General features: G+C 39.3%; 1 protein-coding gene across 2 annotated transcripts; it reads right to left on the minus strand.

Annotated features, from left to right (window-relative positions):
• Positions 1-7,602: 7,602 nt before the first annotated feature.
• yipf5 (Yip1 domain family, member 5) lies at positions 7,603-14,194 on the minus strand. Of its 2 annotated transcripts, none has more exons than XM_023279117.3 (6): positions 14,056-14,194; positions 12,845-12,962; positions 12,307-12,479; positions 10,799-10,944; positions 9,961-10,142; positions 7,603-8,744 (listed from the first exon to the last, which is right to left on the minus strand). In XM_023279117.3, the coding sequence occupies exons 2-6, from the start codon at positions 12,952-12,954 to the stop codon at positions 8,582-8,584; spliced, it is 774 nt and encodes a 257-aa protein (XP_023134885.2). In that variant the 5' UTR covers positions 12,955-12,962; positions 14,056-14,194; the 3' UTR covers positions 7,603-8,581. The 2 variants fall into 2 exon arrangements, with proteins under 2 accessions (XP_023134885.2, XP_023134886.2); XM_023279118.3 differs by having other exon boundaries at positions 12,845-12,965; positions 14,056-14,191.
• Between the last annotated feature and the right edge of the window lie 11,131 nt (positions 14,195-25,325).

Raw genomic sequence — 25,325 nt, forward strand, 5'->3', positions numbered from 1 at the left:
GTTGCTCAGTGAATATTCATGTGCTGTTGGCTTTGCAGATGCATTAAAAGGCGCTGCTGCGTTGCTGAATACCAATCGTTACATTTCCACCTGTCGCTCGTCTGGTCCGTCTCTGAAGATAACATCCTAATCAGCCTCGGTGCTGCGAGGCTTTTTGGAGTGTGTCGCCCACACAGGCCACATCTGTCATCCTCTCCGGCTACATCTGCTGCTGTCCACCTCATAAAAAAACATCAGCACTTTCTCACCTTTGATAAAACATTTAAGAAAGCCATTTAAAGAATGGAGAGTGGTGGGAAGCAAATATTGTAAAGTAGCCTGTGTAATGTTTATGTTAAAATATCACTTTGAATGTTAGATTTTGCCAAAATTAAAGGCAGAAAAAACTGACAATCCCACACACAAATATCCTATGTACTGGTTTTAACCGGTCATTACACTGAAAATGTACAAGAAAAAAAGAGGGATTTCTTAGGATGTATATAAGCATAAGGTTAAAGCAATTAGGAAATAGCAAGGTATGAAATTTACGGATGTGTAGTGGGCAGGTGGTAATAAAAGAAACTCCATCCTACTTGTTCTCAGACATTATTTTAAGGTTTTGGGTTCCTTTTTACATTTTGTGATTCAATTCCTTTTCTTGCCTTTAAGGTATTCTTGCATGCCAAAGATGAATAAAATGATAAATTGCATTAACTCCCTAAAAGTAATTCAGCAAAATTATAAATGCTGCAGGAACCTTAACCCTTTGAATTTTAAATCACGCATTTCTTTCCATGGAGGTCAATGCTGGTCATGCTAACCAACCATAATTTTTTCTGTTCATTCTAAACAAAGTGCTGTTTTTGCAGGCAGAAAGTACAAAGCGAGTCATTTCCTCTGTGGCTATTTTTCCTCAGAAAAGAAACACTGAAACTGTAAAATAAATAAATAAATAAATCTGTGAACTCTTAACTGTTATAGATATATAAAATAGAATATTTTAATTTCCTGTATTTTATTAAAACATATGACACTGAGAAAGCAAACATCTAATGTACCTCTATTTTTGTACAAATGTAGTTTTATAGTTAGTATTTACAAATAATAATATTTTCAGCTGCAATCACTGAATTTTTAGGCTACGTGAACACTAAATGCAATCAGTACTAACATATATTGCGATTAATCAGATTTGTCATTCATAACAGAATATATTTTCACTTCACAAGGATTCCGATAGTTTTTGCCTTTTTTTAGTCATCAGCACAACTTCTCTCTGTTTTCTCCATCCCTACAGCTTGCCTCACTCCATGAATCTCTTTCTACCAGAGCAGGAGACGCTTTCATCATTAGCTGCTTCTCACTGGTCAGCCAGGTCTGCTTGCTGGGCAGGACAGACTGTGGCCCAGGCCATCCAGATGGAGGTGAGATTATACTCCATTAGATGACATAACAATATGGTGGCCTTCATTCCGCAGAGACAAGCAGAGCAGTCAGCTTTCCCTTAAACAAATTGTAGGTGATGATATTTGTTACGGTTAGTTGCATTCTACTAGCAGTAACAGTAGCAGCAGCAGATACAAGAGTAACACTAGTACAAGAGTAGCATTATTGTGTATTTGTTCATGTGAGTATTGATATTATGGAATCAGGAGTGCCATAATAAAAGATAAATCTGTTTAAAAAATAAGGAAATAAATGTGTAAATACAAGGAGGAAAAAATAAAAGAATAAATAAAAAATCTGTTAAAAAACAAGGAAATAAATGTGTAAATATAAAGAGGAATAAATAAAAAAAGAAATTATTAATTAAAAAATATGGAAATATAAAGGTAAATTTTGTCTTTGCTTTTCCTTTTTCCCTTTTTTTTCCTTTTTGTTTTTCCATTTTACCATTGCTTTTTCCATCTTGCTTTTGCTTTTACTTGATGGACTGAGCTGTCAATCAAATGTCTTTGGGCGGGGCTTTCTGTCCAGGTGAGTAGTCAATACCTGGGAAAAAAAAAAACGTTTAAAAAAAAGGGGGGGGGAGCTAAGACAAAATTTGCCTTTATATTTTCATGTTTTTAATTTATTTTTTTATTTATTCCTCTTTATATTTACACAGTTATTTCCTTATTTTTTAACACATTTTTCTATTTTTTTTTATTTAGTCCTCTTTATATTTACACATTTATTTCCTTATTTTTTAACAGATTTATCTTTTATTATGGCACTCCTGTGATCCCATATAATATTAGAATCAATTTCTGGCAAAATTTCAATTTTGTGTTTTTTTTTTTTTTTTTTTTAAAGGTTTAATAGGCAATAGGTGTTTAAAGGAACAAAATTGTGGACTTCTATGGTACCTATGGTGAAATACACTGGCTATATCGCTTATTCGAGGCATTTCAATAAACATGTCCATCAAATGGCATGTTATGCTGTGTTATGTAAGATAATGAGATACAGAATAATAACTAAGCAACCAAGCAGAGAACCAGCAAATGTGTAAACAAGCAACCATTAAAATGGTCTGATCTGTGTGGGTTTGACTGAAGCTCCTCATACAGGCTGATCTGGTCCACAGTGAGACATAAATTTCCTGATGACTAAATGAAAAAAAAAGAGGTAGGGATGCAGTCATTGCTCCAGGGGAATTATCAAGCTGTAGTCATTGAAGAATACAGTCGTAAGTACAGTGACTCAACACTGTCATCTGGAGGCGCTTGAGTGGAAGTGTTTCAAGATGTGATGGAAACAAGAAAACACAGCTTCTCTTTTCTACTTGTATTGCTGCTCTTTCAGTTTGTTCCACCAACTATCTGACTCCAGTCAAGATTTGTACATTTTTTGTTCAAAAGGTACTTCACATGGGGAGAACAGTGGTTTAAGGCTTATTTTTCAAGCTTCAGGCCTGATTAAATGTGGTGTTGAAGTTTTTACAATCACTCAGAAAATCCTGATCAAATGTTTTGTGTTTGTTGTTTGTGTTTTTTGAGTTTCTGTTTTCATGCACAACATTTGTTAATTCTATAAAATTAGTCATTAGAATGACTGTGGATTGAACAATGTGCAGTATAAGTGACGTAATGTTTTCAGGTCTTTTTACTGACAAGAAGGCTCTTTAGAAAAACTGTTAAATCACATCTTTACAAAGTTACTATATTTGTACATGTACGTTCTGTTTTAGATAAGTATTAAGGCAGCGGTCTCCAACCTTTTTCCCTCTGTGAGCTACTTTTAGACATGCAAAACAGCTGAGAGCTACTCATGCATCGCAATATTTATCGATACACTTAATTGTACAAGACCATTTTTTATGATCTTTTTTTTATTGTTTTGCAAGAAGGGGGAATTAGGGCGGGGTTTGGGATATCACACAGGCCTACATATCCAATTTAAAGTTTACAGTAGGTTAGATATTTTGGCCTTTAGGAAGACTATTGGCCTTTATGAAGAAAAAAAAACTATGACAATAAAATGTGAAACTAGATTTGGACAATACAAACATAATGTTCTATGACCTGAACATAAAATCTGTAGAACTCAGAAGCTTCATTTAAATCAAAACCATGACACATGCTCAATGTGCAAGTAGGCCTAAATAGCTCAAACTCTTATTATGAAACAAAGAGTTCATAATTTTCCATCAGAAACATTTTCAGTTAGCATCTTGGTTAAAAGTAAATATCTCAACCTCAAATTATTAATTGAAAGTCGAAATTTGTGAAATATCACATTCACACCATGAATTCAGTCAGTGAGATGCCTGGCACCACATGGATGAGACAAGAGAGGTGTACTGTGGTGTGTTGCCACTTAAGTTAACCCTGATACAGTCAGATAAGTGCTCATCAGTCAGTTTTGTACGAAACTTTGACTTAATAATATTCATGTCAGAGAAGGCTGACTCGCACAGGTAAGTAGACCCAAACAAAGCAGACATTTTCAGAGCTACCTGGTTAAGATTCTTATAGCTGTCTGGCTCTACAAGGCTCCAGAAATGTGAGGATTGCTGTTGAGACTTAAGGTGCACATTATTTTGCATGTTAATTATCTCAATTTCTGTTTCTGTTGGATCAACACAAAATAGGTCAGCCATCTGAGCTGACAGATCAGTTATGTCCACACACATGAAGGGGTTTGCCACAAATGTTACACAAGGCTCAACTTTTTCAAAGTCCCCAAATCTGTCACAAAACTCCTTTTCAAGCCTTGTCAGTAGGTCACAGTATTTAGAAACGTTCAAACTGGCTGGCTCTGCATGAGTCTCACACATCTTCGACACAGAGGGGAAGTGCTGAAACTTTCAATCTCTCATTTGCTGAAGGTATAACGAGAGCATCGCATTGAAGGCCCTGACAGCACTGATCATGTCAGACACGCTTTTATCCTAGCCTTGCAATTGTATGTTCAGCTGGTTAATTTTGTCAGTCAAGTCGGTCAGAAAAACACGATTAGGAAGCCATTCTGTATTAGACAAGAGTTGTGTCCTCTCCCCTACTTTCCATAAAGGTCTTACTTTCCCCAAGCAAGGACAGAAAGCGCTGCAGTATCTTACCGTGACTAAGCCATCTGACGTCCGTGTGAAGGAGGAGGTCCCCGTACTCAGTAGCGTATTCCTCCAAAAATAACTTAAAGCTCCTATGCTGCTTTGCCTTTGCCCGAATGGAGTTGATAATCCTAACGACTGGTCCCATGATATGGTCAAAATCCAGAACCTTGGAGCATATTGCTTGTTGGTGAATAATGCAATGATAGTTCAGAATCTTGGGAAAGTCCGGGTCATTTTTGCAGTGCGCAATGAACCCAGAATGACGGCCTATCATCAATGGCGCACCGTCTGTGGTAATAGACACCAGCTTTTCGAAGGGTATGTTTTTCTTCACAAAATAGGTCTTCACGGCATTATAAATATCAACACCTCTGGTGGTAGTTTTCAATGGAAGAAGAGCGAGAAACTCTTCCTTCGTTGAGAAGTCCTCAAAGACCATGCGAATGAAAACTGCGAGCTGGGCTGTGTCGCTCGAGTCCACTGATCCATCGCATTGAATGGAATACCACTTGCACCTTTTAATGTCCGAGTCCAATTGTGTCATGGCATCTTCAGACAGCGCAGTCATTCTCCTGGCTACAGTATTAGCTCCAAGTTGCACGTCACCAATAGCAGATAAAATATCATCCTTGCTTTTATTGTCCACAAATAGTGACTCGGCTACTGCAGTCATAGCATCCGTTACAATGGCGCCATCGGTAAAGGGCTTTTTGTGCTTTGCTAGTATGCGCACAACTTTAAAAGATGCCTCAGTTGCAGCGTTTGCCCTCTTTGTGGGTTTGGTAAATAAAGATTGTTGTCGCTGAAGACCTAACTTTAGCTCTTTTACCTTCTCCTTCCGAAGATTTGTACCCACAGGAAAGTCCTTGGAAAAGTTTCCGTGGGTTGTGGTAAAATGGCGTTCAACGTTGCATCGCTTGCCAGCAGACACACTGGCCCCGCAGATCAAACGGACTTGTTGACATTAGTAAAGAAGAATTCAGTTTCCCATTCTTGGTGAAAATTATAGGACTTTCGCTTCTTAGCCGTCGTCATATTTGCTACAAGCACCTCCGGTGCAAAGCCATTGCCCGAACTTGCGTGAGTGGACTGTAACCTACAACGCCGTTTGATTGATGGCTGCATGTTTTGATCGACAAATTGCAAGTTTTGTAGGTAAAGGGGCGGGATCGAGTCGCAGGACATTGCTTTTTTATTGGACAGATTTATGTGATGGTAGAAAAGTATTTTTCGAAGTGTAGTCAAACTTTGCTGCAAAATCTAGTTAGGATTCAGAAATCCTTCCGCGAGTTACCCCAAACCGGCCCGCGAGGGACCAGTAGCTCGCGAGCTACCGGTTGGAGATGCCTGTGTCATGACGCACGGACTCGCTGCCGTTACACACAGACGCAGCGTCACTTTCTGTCTCACTGGACGAATGAACATCTTCATCAGAGTGTGAATATTCCTCTTCAGAATCCGAGTCGGCCATTACTTGAAGTACTTGGTCAACGGTAAAGAGACCTCTCGGAATGGTGAGTTTTCTCTCGCTAAAACTCGCTCTCTTGCTCTCTCCCACAAATGTTGCTCAGATTGAAGTCCCAGATGTCTGCCATCTGCTGGTGTAAAGCAGTAACTACATGAGGCATCATATTTGCAGCTATGGCTTGTTACGTTCAGCAATGTTGCTTGTCGCAATATTGCGACTTTGGAGCTTAAAGGGTTAAAATATGATGTGTGTTCAAAGTGTTCCTTTATTTTTTTGTATTACGTTTCAGTGGCAAGACTGTGAGAAGACTGAGCATAAGAAGTCCTGCAGTTGCTTAAACCTGATTCACACCAGCACATTCAGCATATTCTAAAATCATACTTGCCTCGCAAAATAATAAGAGCAACTACCAATGAAAACTCTCCCTTGACACAAAAAATAAGATTAGCTAAACATGTCTATAGCCTTGAAATCAGACATTTTTGTTCATAGATGTAGCCATACAATTTTCTAAACAGCTAATCTGGTGCATGATTTAAAATCTGCCATTAACATGCCTGAAATCATGTGCATGCTGGCTGAAAGGAATTTAAGCCTTTGAGTGAACCTAGATGTGATCAAGTGAAACCTGACAGACTCTGCAAAGTGCCCCTACACCAAGGATGTTTCAAGTTCCTTAAAAATGTGGGAACGTCAAAACAGTGCTCACCTCCATCATATTCAAGATGCATCTGCGATCCCCAGAGCTAAGAAGGTGCACAACTGCAGACAAATGTGGAGCATCTCAGACACTACAATTAGAATCAAAATGACATAAAGACACAGGTTGACATGGAGAATAGGTTAATAGATACACAAAATGCACATATGAGCACTGGGCTATAGGAAAGAGTCGCATGTGAGAGCACGCTGCTCGAACTGAAGAGTATCTCCTTTATTACGAGATTGTAAGAATAGAAAAGCATTCCATTTTTAATTATGAATGATTCATTCCTCTTAAGTGGGTTATCAGCCATTTAAAGAGGCCCGTGTGTTTATTTTGCGTATGTTAGTGCAAAGAAAACCCAGAAAAGAAAAAAAGACATTTTTGTTCCATTAAACCCAATATTTAAAATTTTAACATAACGCAGATATGAGTTCTTGCATTTTTGATGTTTTAAAGTAAGTTTGGTTCCAATGTAGGTTTTCAAATCTCCTCCACATATCACTGTACGCAATATGATGTAGGCTGACGTTGCTCTCATTTGACCGAAGTTTAGCACTGGAGGTGAATGTCCACAGAGAAATCATCTACATGCGCTGTTCATACAATTACAAACCATGTTTCAAACCTTCAAGGAACCTAAGAAGCAATAAAAAATAACAATAGTGTGGATCAAAGCATGGAGATGACTTCCTTTGATCTACCAAGCAGATGTTATAAAACCTGTGCCGGTTGTTGAAACCTGTCATCATGTATTATACACTCGGTTCTTTCAGAGCTCCCCAGCCTTTCTTCTGCCACACTACAAACAGATCTAAATACCCAAATAATATTAGTCTTTTTTTATTGACTGTACAACTTCTTACAATTATCACCCTGACCATATAGTGTACCATTTAATCACAAGGCAGATGACCTTCAAAAACAACTTTAATGTGCATGAGAAGACATAAACAAGAGATGACACATCAAAGCATACAAAGTGAGTCATCTCTAAAATAAAGATTTAAGAAATGTAAGGGATTTAACCAATAACAAATCTAAACAGACACGTCTGCATCTAGACACGTACAGTATCTCTGACTGTTTATTCTCAGTATCTCACTAAATTTGCTTGGTTCTGACAATTAGAACGGTGCTTCTGTGCAAACTGTAGTTGTGTCTTCATGAAAGGCATCAAAACTCAGATGAATCTCAAAAGAATAGAATAAAATACACAAGATATTGAAGAGCAGCTGTGTTTCTGGTGAAGATGACTACACAGACAAGGGGGCTCAAGGCTCCTCAGTCCTGGAGAAAAAAAGGAGACCACCCCCATTTTTTTTTCTGCCCTTCTGGGAGGGGAGGAGTCGAATGAGTTACTGTAGTCTTGTGCAGAATGAGAGTGGGTGTTTCCCTTAGTCCTGCTGTAGTAGAATCTACGAGTGATGTCAGAAGAAGGCTCTCACAAAAATCATGATACGTGGCATTTTCACTGGTTGGAGGGATGATTATCTTCTGGAAAAATTGAGACTATTTTCCCACCTGTGTCCAAATTCAATGATCTGTTTTTTCTGGCTCTCATTCCTCCCCTTCATGTCCTTTAAATAATAGGACTGAACTAAAACCTTTGAGGCTCAGCAAAGTCCACAGGAGAGTTATTTTTCACCATCAAGCTTATTTGACAGTCCCCACCTATAGGATGCATGAAGGGAGTAAGGTGAAGAGAAGTGACATGTTAAGCCTTGTTAATAAAAAACCCTCGGTGTCATTTTAAACGGGAGCTCCCATTTTTCTGTAGTAACAGTGTAATTAGCCAAGCATTACACTAATTACCCTGACGCTAATTGAAATGAAATTACAGAAATGGGGAACAGTTATTTTGAACTGTTGCTCATTTTTACTTTTTTTTTCAGAAGACAGAGATGAGGGCAAAGACCCCATATAGCAGAGCGCAGGGGTAAGCAACTAACAGCTGCTGCCCATCCATTGCCAACGCCGAGATGAAGATCTTTGAGGCTGAGAAACTGCACCAGCCAATGATTGCTGCTGTTAGTATGACTCCCATCATGCCCCTGAAGAGGAGAAGAAGCAAGAAGGAAGTCAGTTTTAACAGCTATTTAATTTACCAGCTGTTTATATAACATTAAATAAATAAATAAATGTTTCAATAAATGTACATTTATTTATTTATGTGATACTCCTTTAAAACATTCTCCATAAGTTACATGGTGCTACACATACAGAATGTACAAACAAATGCTTAGTTTGCGGCTAAACTATACCAGCGGTATTCAACTAAAATTCAAAGCAGTCCAGTCAGAGAAAAATTATTAAAGCAAAGGTCCAGAACATCATAATGTCTAACTTGAATTAGTGTGAAATACGTTCATGTAACCTAGTAGTTTTATTAGCGTGTGCATGTAATCAATAACTGACTGTCAAATCAAATAAATTCAGTACGGTTCAAAAACATTTTGACAATATTTGTTAATAAATAACTTTTGATATAAATGTACATCTTAAAATGAAGTGCAGAATTGGAACAAATAATGACTGAACAACCTGAACCAACTTATATACATCTTTAACAACACCTAAATCTCAAAAAAATTTAACAGTTGAATACTTTTACTTTTTTTCCCCTGTCTTATATCACTCCCCTTACATCCCTGCTGCTTAATGGGAGAACTGAGCTGCAGCTTGTCCTGTCAGTATTTGGAATCGTGGCCTGAATGGTGTCAGGGCTGTTCTCAAACACATTTGGAGCTCATTGGTAAGTGTGGAACGATATTTAGTTTTGATTATGTTAGCTTCTTCCTCTCAGTGTTGCTTTATTTATTTTTCTTGTTTGTCTGTCCTCCTCTCGTCTGTCTCTCACCTCTCAACTGTTTTCTGAAAGCAGAACTGTGATGTTTTGCGGCTGCAATGCAGAGACTTCATTGGCTGAGTAGCGTCATGTGGGATGGCTGAACTCATGTGCCTCCTGAGCTTATAACCAATGCCGTAAACACCGGAAAAGGTGTGCTGGTAAAATAGCGACCCGTCAAATTTAAAATCCCATTACAATTTACTGATTACAGGTCCGGATCTGTATGAGATGGTGTCTGAGTCCAGATCCAGACTGCAGTCCACTAGTTAGTGACCCCTGAACTAGACTATTACAATTCTATAGTGCTAGATACTGTCTAGTACTATGGTCTACGGATAAATAAAACCCATTGCTTGTGTCATAATAAAGTTAATGCATTATTAACATGCATTAACTTTATTATTTCCCGGTGTACTCACTGTAAAGAAAAAAGAACTCCAAAGCTGGAGAGAAGGATCATGGGGAGGAGGCAGTATCCCAGCACGCTGGCCACACAGCCGAAGGACACACCCGTCATACTCATAAGGTTGAGCAGGCAGTACATGCCAAGGCAGCCGATTGCACTGATGCCGTACACGTAACCAAACTGGATTTTACCTGACTGTGAACAGGAAGAAAGTGGACAATTAGGGGCACTGCTTTTGCTCAATCAATCTGAAATAAAATAACAGATGCAAGTGATTTAATTTGAGTGGGCATACTCTTACACAGAAAGAACTGTGTGCAAGATTTACAGTGTTAAAAAGTAATTGGACACTTTTCCACTAGGCAGCTGTGCATTTTTTTCAACATTAGTTCAAGTTCAAATAAACGTCCACATGGCTCAGAGTTGATTGAGAGTTTCCATTTACACTGAGGTGGAGTTGTCCATCAATATGATGAGTAAACAGTTGACCATAAAAGATAATGAGGCTAAAAAAGCAAGAATTTATCAGAGATATCAAAACACTGACATTGATGATTTTACTGAAATGAGGTGGACTGGGAGGGAAGGCTATTCAATCACCTGATCTCAGTCTGAGGATACAAAGTGTCTGGAGATATCTATGGGTCAAAGATGTCAGACAGTCATTAACTGCAAGGGATTTGGTATAAAATATTAAATGTGATGTCTTTTATGCGTATCGGTCCAATTCTTTTTGAGCGTCTAAGCTTCAGACACTGTGGTAAATTTTTCCACACAGTTCTTCATAAATATATGTCTATATGTGTGTTTGCTAATTCAGCTAATTTTACAAAATTATTCAAATGATTTACCAGGAGAAGTGTTGCCCCAAAAGCCAAACAGAAAACCATAGGGCCAGCCAGGTCTGTCTCATTCATGATGCTTCCGTCTGCTACTTTCATTGGATGGAGCACTGTCAGAGTCTTCTGCCAGATGTGATCAAAATTAATTCCTAATTCTAAGAGAAGACAGAGAAAACATAGACACATATTGAACTCTGAACAAGCACACTTAGCAGAACATAATTACAGCATATAACCATGCAAAGGTATTAAAGAAAAGGGATAATAACAAGAGAAAATGCAATGCAATTGCATTTCCTACATTTACGTAGCTTTGCGAGTGAAGACGAAAGGAGCAACTCTCCCTGTGGCATAAGTGTGATTTCTGGACATGAAAATAGCCTTGAGTTGAGTCTTTACCTCTACCAGTCAAGCTCATTTCTGCATTACAAGTGTGAATTGGGTTGATCAATATTTCCATGGTGTCAGAGCATTTACTGCAGCTGTCATTCTGTCACCGAGCCTGACAAATTAAATGTCAACAGGAGCATCTACTTCATCTGCTTCATATTTTGAGGCTTCAGTATCAAACCATGGGTATATTTTGAGGCAATAGCAGATCAGATTAGGTTTTTATTGAGCGTGGACAACAAGGAAAAGCCAATTTATGGACAACCTAAGAACAAAAGCACAGTTCAGATTAATTTCTAATACAATAAAAGAGAAACACTAGGAGTGTCAAATGTCACTTTGGATGCAGTGACACCACTGAGCAATTTTTTTTACAGACATAGTGTTGCTGTGACTTAGTGTCAGTGGATATCTAAGATTCTAACTTTATAACATGAGGTATTTTTTTTACTCATTACTGAAAAAAATCACAACACACTACAGCACTAAAGAAAGTAATTTTAAAATTGCAAAATGTATGATTATGAAAATGTTTCACAAGCCTATGAGGAAAAAAAATGCAAAACTGTGGAAAAGTCAGGTCTGCCAATTAGGCTGCCACTTTGGCAGGTACCCAGCCTTTGATTCATCAGTCCTTCTAATTCTATCAAAACTCTCTTGGAGGTCTGAGATTCTCTGACTCTGCAAGTAGCTGCAGCAGGCGACCAGAGCTTTAATTTCACACCTAAAGAAACAGTTGCTAGGTTGATGTCCTAGAGGTGATACTGCCCTGATACTGATTTTGAGAGGAAAATCAAGCGTAAATATTTCAGGAACTCAACCGCTGAGCCTTTAAAAGTGGTTTAAAATTATTCCAAAGGTTGGTGAACTTGTCCAGGTTGTGTTCTCCTGACTAGATCCTTGTGTTGTATCTACTCTCAGATGTACGTCGCTTTGGATGAAAGCATCTGCTTAATGAAATTGTATAATTGTACGTAAACAGTACAATTATAGACATCTCGTGATTTCCACAGTCACCTGATTGAATGCAATTGATGTGGAAAGACAAAAAAGAGAAAAAAATGATCACAAAATAAGCTGTCTGCAAAAATGTCGAGGTCATGGCTTCCAAGGTGTGTTTAGCCTACCTTCTAGGAGCGGTGGTTCGTCATCAAAGCTGCTACTGTACATAGATTGTGATTGGGATGGAGTGTACGTCTGTGTGGGCTGGAAGATTTGTCCTGTGTATGGCTGCTGGGGCGGCATCATTCCTGGGGAAGCGTAAGCCATGGGCTGGGAGTAATCGTATTGTCCGTAAGGCCTAGGAAAGAGATAATCAGAATAATCAACAGGACATGAAATGCCATTCAAAGCTGATTCAAGAAAAAAGTTTAGATGAATTTTACAGCATCAAAGTTTTAAAAAATGTCTATTTGATGTATTTATTACAATAATGCAGCATAGAGTGAAACAACGCATGACAAACATTTCACTCCAAATGTCATTTTTAACCCATAACCACTTAGAACAACTTAACAAGTCCATTTACAAGATGTCAAATAGGGTCTAGACACTGGGCAGGTTAGCTTTTTGAACTTGAAACTTCACTTTAAAGAGGAGCAATGTCACTCTTTGATGTTTCAAAAGCTGAGAGAGAGACAGGTAGGAGTTGCTTTCTTCACTTACTTGTTGTAGGGGTTTTCAGTGTTACTGTAGCCATAACCACCCTGGTTTTGGTCATCTACACTGTAACTAGACTGGTAAAAGTCTGTGTTGAAGTTGTCAAACCCCGACATCTCTCACTCTGCTGGAAAGAAACAGAAGCATATTTTGTTAATATTAAGTATATAGTCTAAGTGTCTACACAGACACAATACCTATGTACAGCACACTGTAAACTACTTTGATCATGTCACCAGTCTTTCTTTGTTGCAAATATACAACGATGACTTCCTCAGTACAGTTATGTTAATAATTAATGCTAAGCTCTGTGACAGTCTAGGTAAAAATACAAACTAGGTCAACCTTATAATTTCTCTTGATGCAAACCAAAACAAACCAAAAAAGACAACAACTTTAATCATCAATCCAACAATGCCTCTGTCAGACATTATCACAAATAACATCGACCATTTTGTTATTCAACCAATGTATCGTGTTACCACATATATTTGACTAACGGTACACATCTGGGTTTTGTACGTGGCTTCCACAGGGGACAAAGTAAACCTGAGACCATAAAAAACAGCTTTCAACAACTGTGCCTCCTGAGTAACGTGTCTATCAATCATCAGTGAGTGAATTTATTGAGTGCTACATTACGAAATGGCCATAAAAACACACCGGGCAACAACTTGCAAACTTACGATCAAATAACTAGCTTAGATATTTAGTTAACGCTTAACGAAGTCGTCATCACCTTCTAAAACTATTTTTACTTTCCGATACATAATTATCAAGTTACTGCCGAGGAGGTTGGCTCTATTTATAGCAGTGATTAGCGAGATTAGGAGTAACGTTACCTATCTTCGTATCATTTTAATGCAGCTGTGCTAATGTAGCTAACGTAGTCAGCCTCACAAACAAAACCAAAGGAAAAAAATGCATGTTTGTGGCCTTTTCTTAGTTTATTACAAGTGAGCCGAACAACAAATGCCTTAACAAACACCACCGCGTACAAACATAACTAATGTTGCCAAAAATACAGCAGCTACTAATCTTAGGAGGCTAAGGTACCGTTAACTCTGCAGCTAGTTGCTTAGCTAACGATAGCTATGACAGTTATCTCGTTTGTATGTGTTGCGCGTAATGTCAGCAGTGCCTTTAGTATCTCATTAAACATTCCCCGTATAGTCATTACTCTTGAGCCACATAAACACAGCAATGCAAACTCTTACCTGCGATATTTGACAAATCTACCCAGAGCCCTGCCAACTTGGTTGCGGTTGCTACGTGTCAGGAGAAAGGGAACGTTTCCGGGGTGAAACACAGTCGACGGGAAGCCATTACGGACATAAAAAATACCGCTGCAGATATTGTGGCGCAGTCTGCAGGCACATTGTAGTACTACATGGTAGTCTTTAACTTTTTAAAGGAGCATTGGGGGTTGTGAAGTAGAAACAGAATTGTTTCAGTTCTAAAGGTCAACAGAGATGGGACTCTTAAGTGTTATGGATTACCCTCATGAACAAGTAATGCCAGAATTAACCTACAGGCTACGTTGTACAAGATCATGGATGCAGTGCAAATATCACAGGAACAAGCCATTAAGTGATTTTCCATAGTGATGCATACAAATTGGAGTTCAAGCATCAATAAACTACTAAAAGGTCATTACTGTGTACAGAAAAACATATAGGATTAAGACTTAATATTGTAAAATAAATATCATGAGATCTATCTTTTTCTGAATGTAATAAAATGCTGTATTCTTTGCCCACTGAAGGTATGACGCCATTTGAAAAAATCAAAGTCTAATGGTAGCAAACAGAGACAGGATGGAAGATAATTTAACAGGCCGAACGCTGGGCTCCTGGCTAGAACAAAGGCAGTCTCTTTCATCAGGAAGCAAAGGAGCAGATCAATCACGCTGCCTGTGCAAAAGAGCTGCACTGCTACCAAATACTGCAGGCAGATCCATCCTCTTTGATGCTGACAGATAATGTAAATTAATTGGCTGATGACCTCTACTGAAAAGGAATGGGGACAGTAGGAAATCAGAGGCCATCACGGACGTGGCTTTGACCTGTAAGACACGGTAAGTGGAAAAGACAAATCATTGTTGAACTTAAATTGTTATAGTTCTAAAGTCAGGAGGATACACAAGAATCAATAAAGACAAGAGAGCCAACAGGAACACAAAAAAATAGGAATACATCCACATGACAATTCCTATTAACCTGTGTCCTTTTTTAACATCTATAACAAATATGTTGATCTCTTACCCAGGGCTGTATAAAACTGGATTACTTCTGTCTCTGTACGAAAATGAAAACATTCCTGGCAATCATAACAGAAAAATATGTGAATTTTAGCCATAAATTATCTGGTGCAATGCGAAAAAGATCTCAATTACACAGACTTTGCATTATTTCTAGCCTGGAGTTACCGAATTTTCTTTATAGAATGAAAAATTGGAGAAATAAGTCATGAAGAAGACAAACTTTCTCAATATTCACAGGAGAAATGTCAAATCTGTTCCGTCTTTGACAGAGAAATTGTGACTGAGTTCCATGTCTCAGGGCAAAAATACACAAAAATACACAGAGCAGCCGGTTTGGTCAGTGCTACACAAAACTGTTGGATCAGCAAGGTTAGGAGTTAAGGGGAAATTTATTTCTTTAGTAACATCTGTCACATTTTGCTGCCAGCTGCAAGCAGTGCAAGCAGCAAGATCTTTACTGTAGATTAAATCACTTGTTCCAACATAGCTCCAGGACATTCGAAGTACCAAGTCAATGCAAGGACAGACAACTCATGAGGGGAAAAAATATCAAGCTCCTGCCCTCTTCCTAAATAACAAATATAAAACAACAACAGAAGAATGTGTTTAACAAACCTCAAAGCTGTGTAGGCCTGACATGAATCATTGTCGGTCTCATGATGAACAAAATCAATTTGATGCACGAAACATGGATTCTTATGGCCAACACCCACAGCTAATCATCAGCAGAGCAGAAATGAGTTGCTTCTCATCCACTGCCCCTCTTCTTTCTTTAGACTTTAACTTTTTTTTAAACTTGAAGAACATGTCTTTCTTCTTAATCCACTTAATTAAAGAAAATTGAAAAGTGCCAAAGAGGGTAATTGAATTTAGGGCAGTGTATTGCTATGTGCTGTCATAATTGCCTTCTTTTAAATGATCTCTGCTGTAATCCTGCTGTCACTGCCTGGGTGGATGAGTGGATTAAAAGTGCTGAATTTCCTCTACTGCAGCAAACCCTCATCTTTAACCACCTACTGTACCCCCAATTAAGATTTCTCTCCCCGCCTCCCCATCATCAAAGAGATGCTATCTCATTCTCCGCATGCAGATAGTAGATAATTTTGTTCCTTATTAGTACAAGTCGAACATGTGAGAGAACACAAAACACACGCAGAGCTCTATTTTTAGCAGAAACTGATGGACGCATATCTTAAGAACATTTGCAAGATTAACTTCCTTTAATTCATGTAATTCAATTTCCTGCCACCCCATCGACATGACTGCTGCACAGACCATAAATCAGTAGGCATCTGGTACTCGCAGGCTGCTTTCTTCTCAGCAGCTTTCCTCACTCTGTGAGTGAGCTACATGAGCACTAAAATAACAATCCACAGCTGAAGACTTTATGAAGTTTGTTTGTTCCAAAATGAGATTTCCACCCACTTGAGATTGAAGAACTCCTGACAAAACGATAGTCAACATGAAAATGCCTCCTCTTCTGGAATATCGAGATGATACTGGCACTAGCGGAGTGTTTTAACAGGACAACAGTAGAACAGTGGAGTGTAGTTGCTCTCACAGATTGAAATTGTTTTTTTTTAAAAATGAGGATGGTTTTGTTTGTCTCCAGTAATCAAATTACTTAGAAGAAATCACACAGCAGCATGCGCAGATAAAACAACAATAAATGTGTTTTCTAGTGAGATGTTAATAGTTCTCCTTCCTGTATTCTATCCGAAATTTACACATATACAATTTTGGTGTTGTTTCGTTTCAAGCCTTTGTTTCAGAAATAGTAAGCAAACCCTAATATAGAAGTGATGCTTTTGGATGCAGGGTGCTGTGGAGTTATGCCATCCTTTTCTGATCTGCCTCTAGTTGGCATCAGGGACGGCACCAGTCGACCCACGAGTGTTCTACCTGTCAAAACAGATTTAGAGGCTGCTAAAATAAGTCTCATATTATAAACAGTTGCATGGCCTTGGCTCTCCTTCTTTTCCCATCCTACCCTCTCAGCCACCCTTCCAAGTTTCACTTTCTTCTCCCCTTCACTTTCTTCCAGGGTTTTGGCCAGAGTGCTTCCATTCACAGTGAGATATGTCACGGTAGACGTAAATTAGTTTTAGCCCAATGAGGAGATGCTGCAGTATTTTGTTGTTGCAGATCAAATGAGTGAAGGTCATTTATATTTACCACACGGCCGCCTTTTTGGTGGGGATGTTGTTTATTTCCAGAGTGCAGAATCAAAACCTTACTATTAAAATCCCATATCAATCAACTTCTTAAGTTGTTGATGCAAGAATCTAACATTGATCTTGTGCAGTGAGGTTGATGCCAAGATCAATTTGTTTGAGAACTGCTACACTATTGTGCCAATTCATAATGTCTTTAAATATGTTCAGAGGATTTCTTTCAGTACGTGTATAGAACTGCAATGCTATACATGTCAAATCAATATTGCATTTTCATGCATGCTCAGTCATAAATTTGTTTTCAATCAATACTGCTATCAAGACTTTCAAAAAGCCAAAGTAATCAGTCAAATGTAATTCACCCTTTCTCTCTTCTTCCTGAGTGTGTTTTCCCGTTTAACTGATAGAAATTATTTGACAGGAGTAAAAGTAGGTCCAAGATTTCAGTGGATGACGATGATTAGTCTGACATATTCCTCCCACGGATACGCTTATCTAACTTTATATCATCAGTTTATGATGTTTAACACATTTCAAAAGTTTCCAACCCCCTTTTCCCCCTCAAACCTGTCTCCTCTGCTTCATCCGTTTGAGAGCAGGTATAAAATTGTTGCCTTCAGCTGTATTTCTCTCTCATAGCTCAGTGTCAGTTGAGAAAAAGTGACAGCCACATGTCTCTTCCACTGCGTGCGCGATGTCTCTCATTGATGCATTATTAAAGCTACTGTCAATGAAGAAATAAATATCTGTCCCTTAATGAGAGAATTCTCCCTGTGTGACTGTCGAGCATCGGCACTAAAAGACACAAGCCCTTGATCTCGTTCTGAAGGAGTGACACAAGCCTGAACTGTACTATTTTTATTTCAGATGGCTGCTTATAAACAGCAGCTGCAATGGTAATGTCTCAATGAGATTTCACTCCGTTAACAGGTTCTACTATATATAATTATAAGCCGAACTTAGAATGGTCTGTCTTTTAACTGTAGGAAAAGAAAATGGCAAAAAATGGATGAAGCTGTGCTGTGACTCTTTGGCATGCATTTTAAACTGCAACTGTAGCCGCAAACATACCCAAGATTTACAATTCCTGTCAGCTCTCGTTCTTTTGTATGGGCCGACTCCCAGCTGGCCGTTATGTTTCCTGAGGAAATTAATGATGACAGGAGTGAACAGAGACCCACCACATGTTCAATTATACATCCTCCACTCACTAACTATCACCTTCACTTCCTCGCGCTCCAAGAAATTATTCATTTTCTTCTGTGTATGCAGAGAGCTTCATAAAGTTCTGGAGCGCTCCTTTCATTCATCGTACTTCATACTAAATTGTATTTAAGTTTGATAACCTTGAAGCCGAAAGAAGGGTGTGCACATTCTGCATGATATGATAGATGACGAGGAAAATTAACAACATTTCATGTAAATCAGCAACACATTTGAAGTGATAATCATATACTGAGCAGCCTCTGAAGCATTTACAGTAAATTGCTGATGGTATTAGCTGAAGAGTAAAATTGGATACTGTACCTTTAAAGGGGTTTTACAGTTCAAAGGACTTTAGGAGATTTGGCCCCATCAAGAGATTTGTCACACATTGAGGACCTGTGGAAACCACGCTTTAATCCCAAGAGCCTGTAAGTATAGCACAGAAAATACTGGAGAGGAAGAGAGAGTGAGAGATGTGCTGTGACACACACACACACACACAAATGCACGCATACACACACACGCACACACACACACACACACACTAAGACTCTCCTACACACTCGTACATGCAGAAATACACATTGCAGGAGAGCTGACTGTGGCAGTAAACTAGCACAGTTATCTACCCCTCCACAGCATTCCCACATGGCCTTTATGCTGCCAGAGGGAGAGCGGATGCTTAGCAACATCTCATCTACATGGTTTGCCAAATCAACAGGGTCAAGATCCCTTTAGGCTCGGAGAACTCGACTGTGCTGTGGACCGCCAAGGAGTGACCTCAGAGACACACAGACTAGCGTGTTGCTAGATAAAGGCCGACTCTCTTCATCGCAAATATCCCCTCTGAAGATGCTTAGGGCTCAGTCTTTACCTTTAGGATTTTTAAAAAAATTTTTAAAACATGGAAATGTTGCCAATGTGAAGTGATCAGTGCATTTGCTCATCTGTTGCACTGTTTCTGTGCTTTTGCTGCTTGTATCAGGAAAAGAACAGACTTAAATTCAATACATAGTCTACATATACTTATATATAAAAACAGAAATGTATTAAAAATAAATACATTTTAATGAAGTAACACCGAAAACTCAATAAGAAACAAATTGACTGGCTAATTTTTTCCTGCCTCTCCCACACAATTGCTTTGAGGTTATTTCTTAACTGGGTTCAAACATAACTTGTGGCAGAGAGCAGTCACAGCAGCACAAACTAGATTGCTTAAATCTTTAAATGAAGGCACAATGGGAGACTGCAGAGGGGAGTTTAAAAGTATATTATTCATTTGTATAGTCTTATGCAACTGTGTGTGCAAATTTGTGCTAAGTTGGGACTTGCTAGCAGTTATGCCTTGGATGTTTTCTCGCCTTTTGGCAGGAGTTTGGCTCTTTAAAATACATTATACACTGAAGTGTGTATTCGACTGTTTGATATTATAGTTCACTTATCAGTCAATCATGTGGCAGAAACTTAATGCATTTAAGCATATAGACATGGAGGATCTGCAGAAGTCCAAACCAGGCATCAGAATTAAGAATAAAGGTGATTTAACTGACTTTAAATGTGGCAGGATTGTTGCTACTAAACAAGCTGGTTTGAGTATTTTAGAAGCTGCTGATCTACTGGGATTTTCATGCACATCCATTTAGGATGTACAGAGAATTGTCCAAAAAAGAAAGAAAAGAAAACTCCCATGAGCAGCAGTTGTCTGGCAAAAATGGCAGAGGCTAGAGAACAATGGTCAGGCTGGTTCCAGCTGATAAAAGGCAACAGTACATCAAATAATTACTCATTACAACTGAAGTATGCAGAAGATCATCTCTGAGTGAACAGCATCTCCAACCTTGAAGCAGAGGGGTTACAGCAGCAGAAGACCAGGAAATTGAATGATCAAAGATTGGAAAAGCATTTCCTGGTCTGATGAGTCTCAATTTCTGCTGCAACATTCAGATAGTGGGGTCAGAATTTGGCGTAAACAACATGAAATCCTGGATCCATCCTGCCTTGCATCAACTTTTCAGGCTGCTGCTGCTGGTGTAATGGTGTGGGGGATATTTTTTTTCGGTTCACAATGGGCCCCTTAGTGCCACCTAAGCACCAGTTAAACACCACAACCAATCTGAGTATTCTTGCTGACCATGTCCATCCCTTTATGGCCACAATGTACCCATCTCCTAATGCCCACTTTCAGGAAGTCAATGCACCATGTCACAAAGCTCATATCATCTCATACGGGTTTCTTGAACGTGTAATTTAGTTCAGTGTACTCCAGTGGCCTGCACAGTTATCAGATCTCAATCCAATGGATCCCCTTTGGGATGTGGTGGAACGGGAGGTTTGCATCATAAAGCTGCTGCCCAGACAATTTTGCAGCAACTGCATGATGCTGCCATGTCAGTATGAACCACAATCTCTTTCTGGCACCTGATTGGATCTATGCCACACAGAATTAAGGCAGTTCTGAGGGCAAAAGAGGGTCCAACCCGGTATGAGCAAGGCATGTCTAAAGCTTCCCGTGAGTATATACGACTTGACTGCATGGCTGCCCTCTACACCTCATCACAGCTCATCTGCGTCTGATGCAATCCACATAGAAAGATGAGTCAGTATGCACTTACACACACTCTGACTCAATAGAGTTTTTGTTTTTTTTTTAAACAAATGAACAGAGATTCTTCCTTCACTGTGGAGCTGTCAGATCCTCCACCCCCTCCCATCCTTTCACTACACCCACAACTTGATCCTGGCCAACTGCTTTCTGAGTCCCACATGGTGCAAATTGAAACAAACGCCAGCTACTGTAAGAAACACAAAACCTCCTGGTTTTAACAAAGCATGCAAGTTTGATTATCTCTGTGAGTGAAAATTTCTTTGTATTGAGAAGAGAAATGAAACAGGAAACGGCATTACTGTTACTGGAATAAAGGCTGATTTTGTGAATTCTGCTTTATTTCTAGAACCAACAATTATCCTTCTGTTCTAAGAATGAGCTGCAGAAGGGAACATATAAATCTGTCAGATACAATATCCCTTACATCAGAAGAACAGCTTATTTCACTGTCTGTCTCAAGGTTTCACTTATCTCACACATTCACATTTCTGTCTGTATATTCAGGTATGGACAGTTTCTGTCAGCTTTGAAACCCACAGCTGGAAAGGTTCAACCTGACTGCAACACATGCTGATTGTCATGACATGATTTAAAGAGAACATAATGATTTTGCTTGTTTCTTTCACTGTGAGTGCAGTAAAGGGATTGCAAAAGGTAATTTTCTTTTGCTTTATCAGTTGTGCCGGTGATAGTGAGTGGTGACCTGCAAGAACTTCTCTGACGAAGTGAATCTTTAGACAGGTGACAGGATTAGAAGGGTAGAAAACTGATGGCTGGGTGAATTACCAGTAGCCTGAAGTTACCAGTAGCAACACCATCCTCCTTAAGAAATGAAGGAACATATGCATCTGTTATAATAAGTGGATTGCTTGCAGGTAAAGAAGGACAAGCTCTTCAAATAACTCTGATGCAATCCTGTAATTTGTTTTATGGATTCGCTCTTGTGCACATCATATGTCTCAGTCACAGTATATGAGACAAGAGACTTTGTCCAGTGAGTCCAAAAAGTGGTCATTAAGGTCTCTAATAAAGAATAAATACACTAGCTTTCAAAAGTTCGGGGTCACTTAGAAATGTCCTTATTTTTGAAAGAAAAGCAGCTTTTTTCAATTAATATAACATTAAATTAATCAGAAATCCAGTCTAGACATTGTTAATGTGGTAAATGACTATTCTAGCTGGAAACGGCTGATTTTTAATGGAATATCTACCTAAGGGTGCAGAGGAACATTTCCAGCAACCATCACTCCTGTGTTCTAATGCTACATTGAGTTAGCTAATCATGTTGAAAGGCTAATTGGTGATTAGAAAACCCTTGTGCCATTACGTTAGCACATGAATGAGTTTTCATGGAAAACATGAAATTTTCTGGGTGACCCCAAACCTTTGAACGGTAGTGTATGTCTAGACGACAACAGAACATACAAATGTGAAAAATAAAAAAAGAGGATCAATCACGAACCTGAGGATACCTATGTTCAAATCAAGTCAGCAGGCATGCTTATGAATATATAGCAATCTCATCCATGCTGGCATGGACACCACAAGGTCTCTGAGAATGTCCTGTGATATCAGGCACCAAGACATTGGCAGCAGATCCTTTAAATCCTGGAAGTTGTGAGGTGGGGCCTCCACAGATCTGACTGTTTTTGCAGGCAGCTCCCATAGATGCTGAATTGGATTAAAACTGGGCACATTTCAATGCCAGGTTAACACCTTGAGCTCTTTGTCATGTATGAACATTTTCTGCTGTGTGACAAAGTGCATTATTCTAGTGAAAGAGGCCACTGCCATCAGGGAATACCATTGCCAGGAAGGGTGCATGTGGTCTACAACAATGTTAATGTAGGTGGTACATGTCAAAATAACATCCACACGAATACAAGGAATGAAAGCTTCCCAGCTGAACATCGCACAGAGCATGGCACTGCCTCCAATGACTTGAATTCTTCATGGTGCATTTTGCTGCCATCTCTTAGCCAGGTAGAAGATGCACACATTCCATTTACATGGCCCAGTTCTGTCCACTCTTAGTGTTTTCAGCAGTGGAAAGGGGTCAGCATGGACACTGTGACTGTTCTGCAGCTATATGCAGCTTCATACACCGCTAGCTGTGATGCACTGTCTGTTCTGATGCTTTTCTATCACAGCCAGCATCAGGGTTTTCAGCTATTTGTACTACAATAGCCTTTCTATTGCACTGAACCACACAAACCTGCCTTCACTCCCCACGTACATTGATGTGCCATTGGGCACCCATAACCTTTTTCCAGTTCACTAGTTGTCATTTCTTGGAAAGCTTTTAGTAGATACTAATCGTGACATACCAGGAACAGCTTCAAGATGTGCTGTTTTGCAGATGTTCTGACCTTGTTGTGTTGCCATTACAATTTGTCTTAAGTTGCTCAGATTCTTTCACTTCAACACATCGACTTTAACAATGAACTATTTGCTTGCTGCCAAATATATCCCACCTTTTGGCAGGTAGCATTGATACCATAGATACCATAGATAATGTTATTAACATCACCTGTCAACAATTTTAATGTTGTGGCTGATAAACATCATCACAAAATGCAATTATTCTTTCAGTATATGTTCAAAATTACACCTACACAATAGAGGATTTCAAACTGCAAATGATAGAATCTAAAGAAACATAGGCCTACAAGAAAATTCACAAATGCCTTCTTGTTGAAGCTTCCCAGCAGGTATGTTATCAGCTGGATCTACAACACTAACAAACAAAACCAACATAGAAATGATCTGATCCTAATTGAACAGCATCATCTAGCATCGCACGTAAACAAATCCATGAATTAGACGGAGCTGGCTGCATCCAAAAAAGCTTTGGAGTCACATTTCCCTGCTGTGTTTTAGACTTGGCTGCAAGGATACACCTTCTTCCTTGATGCCTTCACCATCACACAGTATAGAACACACACACACAGACACCTGCAGAGTCAGTGTTAGTGAGTGGGATGACAGCTCTGCTGCTGTGTTGCTGGCCAAAAGACAAGCTGAGATGTTCCACTTCGCAGCTCTCTGTGGTGTCTTGCAGGCTTCTACTTATCCTGGCTCCAGGAGTTGCTTGTCTGTCCCTCACCAGCCACCAGCCTGCTCTGCTCTGGCTGCCAGAGCCCTTAATGCTTAGTGGGCTTCCTGTTAAATAGCCTCTTCTCCAGGGAGAGCAGTGGGCCTGGTTTTGCAGGGAAAGCTGCTTTGGCTTGTGCATAGCGGATGAGGAGGGGTCTGATGGACAGAGCAGCAAAGTAACACAAAGCAACAAGGAGCTCATTTTTGACCTGCTGAAATAGATAGAAATATCAAGGCATGGTAACTTTGTATATTGAACTGTTAACACCAATAAGAAACATGGTCCCATTTGTCTTGAGTGTTTTGAGCCACGTCTGATCAATTTCTATGAGACATTTTTTATAGATCATAATATTGATGCCATCATTTCAGACGTGATCATTTTGATGCACAGCTAAAACTACTTCTCCAGTCTTTCAGTCGACTCCTGTAACGGATCTGTTTGCTGGAATGAGCTAAAAATATCTTGTTTTGATACCAAATCTGGGGCACTGGGACTTGTTGCTGATTCCCACAAGGACTTCATGGAGTGTATGTTTGAAGATCAATACTGTAGACACAAGACCTTCCTTAATGACTATGAGTTCATTGGCATCCTCCTAAAACAAGCTGAAAACCTCACCGAGCAGCCTTTGAAAACACATCTGAGACGGGTGAGTCATTCCTTGGTAGCTGTAGGTGTTGGAGTGTACATGCTTGGTACGACAGAAGGAGATCAGTCAGGTCAACCAGACTGCTTAGTTGATCTCACAAGGACTGAGCAGGCTATTTCTGTTTGGAGAAAAATGGACATGAATTGATTCCTTTAGAAAAAAAAAATCTGAAGAACAGAAGATTCCTCGATGCAAAAGCTTTATAAAGCAAGCGGTTACTTATAGCATATACTATGCAGTATAAAAGCTGTCCAACAGTGATATCCATGCGTATTTATTCATGTGCTGCTCAGGGAAATTTTCCTGAGATCAGTGCTCATTTTTTTTTACAGAAATTCTGCAAACATTCACATCTGCAAGCTGCCCTGCTCAACTGCAGAGTAAGCTGCTGGTGCAGAGGAGAGCTGAGGGCTTTCCTCAAGGACATCTCTGTTTCTCCCACCTGGATTTTTCCTGCCAGTTCACCTTCCAGTGAGAAACCTGCTTC

Source organism: Amphiprion ocellaris, chromosome 14 (genome assembly GCF_022539595.1).
Source record: "Amphiprion ocellaris isolate individual 3 ecotype Okinawa chromosome 14, ASM2253959v1, whole genome shotgun sequence".
NCBI lineage: Eukaryota > Metazoa > Chordata > Actinopteri > Pomacentridae > Amphiprion > Amphiprion ocellaris.

Excerpts from the sequence above, each read along its gene's own strand:
- yipf5 (XM_023279117.3), bottom strand. The coding sequence starts at position 12,954 with ATGTCGGGGTTTGACAACTTCAACACAGACTTTTACCAGTCTAGTTAC. Across the intron at positions 12,480-12,844 it reads ACTGAAAACCCCTACAACAA|GCCTTACGGACAATACGATT; the intron begins GTAAGTGAAGAA and ends TCTCTTTCCTAG. Across the intron at positions 10,143-10,798 it reads TTGGGGCAACACTTCTCCTG|TCAGGTAAAATCCAGTTTGG; the intron begins GTAAATCATTTG and ends TCCTGTTCACAG.